Source organism: Triplophysa dalaica, chromosome 24 (genome assembly GCF_015846415.1).
Source record: "Triplophysa dalaica isolate WHDGS20190420 chromosome 24, ASM1584641v1, whole genome shotgun sequence".
Classification (NCBI taxonomy): Eukaryota; Metazoa; Chordata; class Actinopteri; order Cypriniformes; family Nemacheilidae; genus Triplophysa; species Triplophysa dalaica.
Window position 1 is genome coordinate 2,538,531 of NC_079565.1, and position 8,967 is coordinate 2,547,497.

Sequence of the window (8,967 nt, forward strand, 5' to 3'; positions counted from 1 at the left end):
AAACTTGATGCCTTTAATACAACAGCGCCGCCTGCTGGACGACACTCCCATTATTACAGCCTAGAGATGGGTGTTTTTTTACATTAAATTTAGTTTTTTTAATACTTTTGTGTTTCTATTTTTCTCTGTTTGGGTCAGAAGAATAGATCTAGATGAGGGGCCTCGTTTATAAAATGTTGCGAAGAAACCGTCCTAAATTAGATCGTGCGATCATTTCTCAAAGTGCGTACGAACGAACGTACGTACAGAAAACGCGTGTACGCCTCGCTATCAGATCAGATGTGAAATCTATAAATCGCAAATCGTCGAGAAATTTCTCGCAGCTTAACAGTTTCAGATTTAAATCTTTTAATGATGATATATGAAAGAGCACCAGTCAACGTCTAAAGCCTATACATTCGGAATGAATTACTTATTTTTCCAAAAAACTGTAGCACTCGCACAAGCAAAAGTGCGTTCGTGCTCAGGCGTAACGTGCGCAAAGCACTTTTCCACGTCAAAGACGTACGTTTTTATTTTTGCGTTACGATCAGATCTGTGCGTACGCACGTTTTATAAATGAGGCCTCGGGTTTGACATCAACGAGGTGAAATGCCATTTTTGTCTCGTCAGTTTGAATATATGTAAATATATTTAATATTTATGTAAAAATACATAAAATACAACACAAACGTTATCTAGATTATAGTGTTAACTATAGCAAACTAAGTCAGATGTGGCCACTAGAGGTGCAGGCAAATATTTTTATATCACACAGCAAACTTAACAGGACACACGTAAAAACAGACAGACCTTCACTTTTTGTGCACCTTTGAAACTGGAGGCAGGGCATAGCCCCTCCCTCCATGTTTCCATGGCAACCCTGTCAGGGTGGAGGAGAGCAGCGAATCCTGTGAGGGTCGAGCATCTCTCTCTCTCTCTCTCTCTTGGTCTCTCTCTCTGCAGAATGGTCCAGGCTGCATTGGAAAGCATTCCAGAGAGCTCATCAGACTCGTCCTTCATTAATTCATCTGTCTCCTCGCTTTTCTCCTTCAAAGCATCACGCTTCAGAAAGAGAGCTGTGTTCATGCCAAAATGGGATGCGGAAATTCCTCAGCCACCAGCACAACAGCGGGAGGTGAGTGTAAGTGTGAGTCACATTTTAACGTTGCCCTTTTATCAATGGACATGTCCGTTCTGGATTTGTATGTGTGTGTCTCTGACGGTTCCATTTAAGACATCTCTCGTCTGTGAACATTTGACTTCTATACGGGACAAACTGTGAAGGACCCACATCTTCATTTGTACCTTCCTAGGACCTTGTATCTCTGTTTTATACTAGGAACCCTCAAACAACCATAGACAGATGTGTAGGAATGTTGCTTTAGTCACAGTGGTGAAGAATCTCCAGATTCAGTGGAGGTTGTAGATTCAGATGTTAATTAATCGTCCTCTCCGGACGTAGTTTAATATGTATTTAGGTCAGATATGTGTGTGCTGATACACTCCATAAAGAGACTGAGCTGATCCATAGGAAGGAAAATATTTGAATGAGTTAATGTTGTCACTAATAGCAACTCCAATAATAATCTCCAATAATCTCTTGATGTCTCTGATATCATAGTCAAACTGAGCTCAGATAGAATACAGAAAATATGAAAGCACTCGTAACATCTCTCATCAAATTAATTCATTTTACTCTTATTGTACATCAATTAACCCATTTTTGAGCATCGTTTGAGTCATATTTCTCTCTATAACACTCGAGACTAATTCCTTTTATTTTATTGTATTTATTGGCTGTCAATGAAATGACATCCACAGTTTCTAATGGTAAATATATTTGTTTGCGTGTAAAATAATTCCATCCTCTAAATTATATTTGCTACTTTTTTTGGAGGTGAAATAACACCTGAATCATCTCCAGCTGTTAAACCATAATGATGAAGAACAAACCTTCTCACTTCTGTGAAATCAGTAACATCAGTTTGTTTGTGTCGCCTGACATCTGTTTGCACGAATGTTGCTTTTTTAAGAAATTTCGCGGAAACATACGATTTCTTGGAGATTACAGTTCGTCCTAATGTGAAATATTTAAAAGGAAGATAAAACCCAAAATCTGCTGTAGAAGAGCCGACTGATTTGTTAGGGTGATCTCGTCTGTGGATGTGCGGTTGCTTGGATGCTTTTCTTGACCCTTGACCCGGTTTCTTTGTGTGACCTCCTGCGAACAAAAACACAATCAGTGGAATGGTTTTCTGGTTGTGCGTTAATCTATAATAGATGGTCTTTCTTTAAGAGCAAAACAAAGAGTCTATGTTTTAATGAGTGTGTGTGTTTGTGAGAGAGAGAGAGATCTCCCTGTTAAATGTTAGTGTGTTTCCTGTCTTTAAGGGTGAATATGGGGTCCTTACACAACTGAACATTTGAGAACTGTAGTTTCTACTGTGTGACAGACTGAATAAACTATTGGAAACTGTCCTCTGGTGATTTCCAGTATCAATGCAGTGATAGAATAGAGAGAGATAGTTATTTACCGCATGGCTCACATAAGAAGTGCTGGTTAGTTTGTGTTCAAACGGAGTCATTAAAGTGTTTATATATGTGATTTTGTTTTCTTGCTAATGTCCACACATAGACTTATAAAATCACTTAAAATCACATAAAGAAATATACATATATTTTTAGGACAAACGAGTATGTTTCACTGTGTTATTCTAGCAAATTTCCCTCAAAATGTTCTTACTGTTAATACAGTAGGCTACAAATATTACCCTGCTGTATATACTGTTATGTATTATTACCTGTTAGGTAAAATTACACGTTTGCTATGTTAAGTTACATTGCAATACATTAAACTTGAATTAGCATGTATTTAGATGTATCTGGGGTGTTGTGTGTACAGTATATAATGTGAATTACAGTGATCTGGTCACCCGTACATTGTTCAGCTCTTCTGTGTTCATGATGTCAGTCACTGATAAGCGGCAGGACTTGTACTGTACACTCAGTACTAAAAGAAGTGTTAAAAGAACAGAGAGAGAGAGAGAGAGAGATAGAGAGAGAGATGGAGAGAGAGGAGAGAGAGAGAGAGAGAGAGAGAGAGAGAGAGAGAGATTAAATTAAACATTAAGCTGTATCCTTCTTAGTCCAGTTCATGTCTCCTGACAGAATCCAGTGATCATTTTCATTATTAAAGTCTTGTGAAAATGATGTTTTGATCAACATTGTGGACCATCCAACATCCTAAATGAGAAGACATTTCCCTTTCTTTCTTATCTTATAGAATATCCTACATTACCCTTTTTTATAAATCCGTTATTAAGCTTGTTCTTATTTTGAATATTAAATGGGCCGTTTCTTTTAGCTACTACACCGGATTAAGGTGAACCGGACCTCTGTTTTAAACAGAAATAAGAAAACGTAGTCATTAGGATCTCATGGAGAAATAACATCTTCCGTCTCTTACAGGTCCTGCAGAAGCAGTCAAAGATGTGTAAGTCATCTTTAATTTCGAACATATTTCCATCACATTTCATCATAGTTAAATCGTGGAGGAGAATTAATCAGCTTGTTCGAGGAAACTGTGATGTACGTGAGCCCCCGAGGGCCCAAACACACGCTAACCAATTAACAATCATTGCCCAACACCTCCATCACATCTCACCAGTTAACGAAGAAGTTACCAGACGTTAACGTCCACTTTCTGATGTTACAATAAATGAAATAATCCTGAATCGTTGTTCTCTTGCTGCAGGACAGAAGAACCATCCCCAGATGAGGAGAAACGAAGGTGAGATGTTCTTCTATATATTCATTACAATAAAGATAAAACTATCGCTATAAAACCAGCAGTTATGTAAGTGAATCAGAACAGTTTTGTTTGGGTTCTGCAGGAACTATGGAGGTGTGTATGTGGGGCTTCCCGCTGACCTGACCACAGCTGCTAACCAATCAAAATCAACATGTAAAGGTGAGAATAAAAAGAGACGTTATAATAACAGTCTCAGCCTCAGATGCTAAGAAATCTCCCAAATGTGACCGTACATACTGTACACAAAAATGGAATGATCATCCTCACAAAAGTGCCAAGCGTCACAAATGTTACACATCCAATTACACATACATATCCAAAGTGCATTCAATGACTGCAATTCATGAACTACAAACAGATTAATTATTAACTACAAAATATTCACGAGCTACAAACAATTACGTTTTTTTTTAAAACAATGCTGCCTTTTATGATCGTACTTAATTGCACCATACTTAGAAACAAATGTATAGTATAATGCAATGTGAGTAAAGTTATAAAAATACAAGTAAAGCCAATGAACTTGATGCAAACTCGTTGTGTTGACTCATATTGTTAAGTTTACTTAACACATTTTTTTAACAGTAGATTAAATCATTAACTAAACAGATTTATGATCAACTACAATCAAATTCACAAATTACAAAAAATAAACTCATAAACAACAAGCAGATTTAAGAACAAACAATTTCATTTTTATTTACAAATAGATTCATAACCAACTCAAGAGATTTATAATCAACCAAAACAGATTAATAAATTACAAACAGATTTGTGAACTACAACCCACTTCATGTTTATCTACAATCCGATTCACAATTAACAAAAAACAAATTCATGAAGTACAAGCAGATTTCTGACCCTGGACGACAAAACCAGTCTTCTGGGCCAATGTTTCGAAATTGACATTTTTACATCATCTGAAAGCTGAATAATGACGCTTTCTTTTGATGTATGAGACAATATATGGCGGAGATACACACATTTATAACTCTGGAATCTAATGGTGCTTAAAAGTCTAAACATTTAGAAAATCGTGTTTAAAGTTGTCCATCAGAGGTGCTTTAGCAGGCCATCCACTCACAAAAAATAAGTTTTTAAGTATTTAGGGTAGGAAATTTACAAAATATCTTCATGGAACATGATCTTTACTTAATATCCTAATGATTTTGGGCATAAAAGAAAAATTGATAAATACAATGTATTTTTGGCTTTTACTAAAAATGTTCCCGTGCTACTTTAGACTGGTTGTGTCATCCAGGGTCACATTTATGAACTACAAACAATTGAATGTTTATCTACAAATAGATCCATCATTAACTAAACAGATTCATTAAGCATATTTATCTACCAACAAATGAACCACAAAACAAGATTCACAACAACCCAATTCTAGTTTATCTACAAACAAATTCTCAATTTACTAATAGATTCATCAATCATAAACAAATTCAAATGTATCTAGATTCACGATGAACTCAAAAAAGATTCATAAACTTCAAATAGATTTGATGACCTAAAAATACATTGATGGTAAACCACAAACAGACCTCTATGTGATGTATTACAATGTGATTAGGTGCATCCGAGAACAGAATATAATAACTCATTATTGAAATGACCTTTTAGTTACAGGTCTTCTTTCTCTTCGAAAAGAATGAAGAAAGGCCTCACGACGACACAGTCGTGATTAAGTCATGTAATGACTGGAATGATTACCCATAATAACCCTGTGAATCAGGAAGCAAACTGCTTTAGAAGCAGACAGATATTAATTCTTAGATTACAAAACCTCACCGCACGACATCAGAGAGTCTGGATCACATCAAACTGTCTGGAATGACCAACCAGCAAAAACTTCTTAAAGGGACAGTTCACCCAACAATTTGTATTGTTTGATCATTTACTCATTCTCGTGCCATTCCAAACCTGTATGACTTTCTTGTTATTGCAGAACACACAAGGAGATATTTTGAAGAATGTCGATAACCAAACAACAACCCTCATTGACTTCCATTGGAAAAACTTTTGGAAAACTTCCAAACACGAAACCGTTGAGACAGTGCAAACACAATATCGTCTTTTGTGTTGCACTGAAGAAAGAAAGTCACACTTTAAATGACACGAGGATGAATGATGACACAATTAGTATTTTACGGTGAACCGCCCCTTTAAGCAAAAATGAATGATGTGTTTAGTTGTTATTGTACTATTGTATGGCATAGCTTGCATTGTAAATGTAGATTGCTATTGTAAGTAAATCAAAAAATGCATTTATCACTTGCTTATACGAACGGACAGAACAGTTAAAATTATCGCCTGTGGTAATGGACAGCAGGCCACATATGCTGTCCATAGACATTAAATTATTAATAACCCGGAATAATCCTTGAAGGCAGATTGTGCAAAGATCTTTCAGCAGTGCTGTGTGGCTGTTCGTATGTTTTTATTTCGTGCTCTTGAATTGTGTGAAGAGCATTTGTTGAACAGCAGGTGCTTATTGTGCCCAAACACGCAATAGAGAACGAAAATGTGTTCAGTTTGTGCATGTAAGGTCAAAATGTCCCCAACAAGTACAGCGTTTGTTTTTGCAATAATACTAATAATGCCAGCAGGTGTGTGTGTCTCCAAGTGGTCCATACAAAAATAACTTCAAAGATTTCTGCGTGTGTGTGACCTGTCACCATCACTTTAATAACATGGTTAAAGACAGCACACACGTGTCCTTTAGTTGCACGACTTTTCCAATTATTGGCATCTGCTAAACCTCAAATGAAACCATTTGCTGGTGTTTTGATGTAAACTAACGGCTCTTTCCTTCTGCAGTCTAACAGCAGATCAAATGAAACCACAAAGGTTTCTTTAGGATTAAAGCTATGCAGTCGCTGTATGTGAAGAGATGGACTTCTTTAATGTCAGCAGACGGGATTACCAAGAACAGAGCTGTTTTTGGAAGCGCAACGAGAAGCGATCGAGCCGTAATGACATCACAGTGACATCACGACGGCCGGCACACAGAGGCTTCTGTTTGGAACACTGAGCATCATTGTGACTTTGAGTGTAGATTCTGTTGCCATGGGGACCGTCGCCATCTGACCTCTCATCAGTAACGTGGCGACAGTTACCCGGGATGATTTTCTGGCATTTGGATTCACGGTGGCAGAACCGATCTGCAGAATCAGAATAAAGAGAAATTCAGACAGGGTGTCTAAATATTTTACATTGTGTAAAGTTGGTGGTCTGGCTTAGCTGTAATATTGAGCAGTAAGATGACTGGAGGTCTGTCGTCATGACTACTAAAATCATATTTCATGCTCTATCATGGCCAAATAGACATAAATGACATTAATGGACTGTAGTTTTTTCTAACACTCTTTGATAATCACCTAACTATTGTTATAAACGACTTATTTACGTATCTAAGAGTACCTATATTTATTCTCTTTCTTAAAACTGTTTCAGGTTAGTGACCTGTGATTGTACTATTATTAGCATTTTATGTGTATGTGAATTATGTAAATTAAATACACTTTTATCAAAATTGAATAGATCTCTTCTATTTAACTCAAGTTTGGATATCATATTGTGACATTAGAGGTTCTTCTGATTATGGTTTTGCATTCCGGTTTCTGTAAAACACCAGCGCATGTTTTTTTTGGAGAACTGGAGAATGAAAAACCTTTTGATATTGAAATCTTTATGAGGGTTGCAAACTGTAAAGTACAGTCATAAATGAGTGTTTCTGGGGTGGAAAAACACAGAAAGAGTTTGATGATGACATTCGATGGAAATTCTGATGGAATGACTTTTAATCATATGTGATTACAGTGTTAAAATCCTCTTGATGTGTCACCTTCAGAATAAGAAGCGTTTGTGTTTATTATGGGTTCAATCACACAATTTGTGTGTCTGCACAATAAAACATAACCCAATGGCAGCAATTACACAGAAACACAGGTCGTGTAAATATATGTACAGCCATGAAAAAAATATGAAAAAATAAGAAACCATCCCAAATTCCTGTTTAATCAGCATTTCTAGGTGTTTTGTGTTAAATTTCAACAAAATCAAACCTCATGAGTGACAAAGTCATCCAACAGCAATGTGAAAGAGTGAAAGCATGCCAACACACAAAATGTAATAAATATCCAGGTTATCACATAAAAATCACATACAAATTTTAGTTTTTAACTGTTCCTAAATATCTTTTCAAATATTAATGCATATGAATTTGTTTTCTGTATTTGCGGTCTGAAAAAAACTGAGCATCCTTTCTGTTTTTTTCACCTGTCTCTCCAGTTTTCATTTTCTGAAAATAATTTGAAAATGTCTCTTAATTTTATTCCGGAGCTGTATGTCTCTTCAGGTGTCTGCCAACAAATCACAATGCAATGTTGTTTTATTATATGTAGTTATTTTAATGTGTGATACACTACAAAACTATTGTTCATCGCTCTGAGTTTGGTTGAATTAAATAAGGAAGACAGTTGACCTAATGTTACAGTGTTTCACACCACACAGATGAAACTCTGAATCTGTGTCCCTCGAGTTACGTGATCAAACACACACTCTGCAGCTGTCTGCCTGTTAGTCATCAGCTGAAATTGTTCCTGTGAGATCTCCATCACAGATCTGTGCCTCTGATAGCAGCCACAACAGATGTGCTCCATCCAGGAAGAGCAAGAAAAAAGCTAATATTGTACACAAACCCTAGAAACTATAATCTATTTTCAATAGGAAGGGGGCTGATGAGAATCACAAAGCATCTATAGGGGGACCAAAAATACTTTAATAGTTATTAATAAGCTGTTTTTCAGATGTTTATCTTTGAGTATCAAACCCAAGTTATATAACATAATTAAATTGGAAACTGCATGTGTGATAGTGACAGTTCACCCATAAATATAAATTCGTTCATAATTTACCCCTCATGTTATTCCGAACCTGTATTACTTTCTTTTTCCTTCAAAACATGAAAGACATTTTTTGAGGAACGTTGTTAAGCAAACAATATTGGCCCCCATTGACATACATTTACATTTAGTCATTTAGCATACTCTTTTATCTAAAGCATAAAAAACTAATATTTTTTCCATTTACTTTCATCGTTCGAACATTTTTCAAAATATCTTCTCTTGTGTTCCACGAAAGAAGGACTCATTCACGTTTTGATC

At 36.2% G+C, this 8,967-nt stretch overlaps 1 protein-coding gene across 1 annotated transcript; it reads left to right on the forward strand.

Moving 5' to 3' along the window:
• The first annotated feature begins 590 nt into the window (after positions 1 to 590).
• LOC130414392 (overexpressed in colon carcinoma 1 protein homolog) lies at positions 591 to 7,633 on the forward strand. The gene is made up of 5 exons (XM_056740262.1): positions 591 to 1,117; positions 3,451 to 3,475; positions 3,737 to 3,772; positions 3,876 to 3,952; positions 6,620 to 7,633. Exons 1-5 carry the CDS (start codon positions 1,075 to 1,077, stop codon positions 6,622 to 6,624), a joined length of 186 nt encoding a protein of 61 aa, XP_056596240.1. The 5' UTR covers positions 591 to 1,074; the 3' UTR covers positions 6,625 to 7,633.
• The last annotated feature ends 1,334 nt before the right edge of the window (positions 7,634 to 8,967 follow it).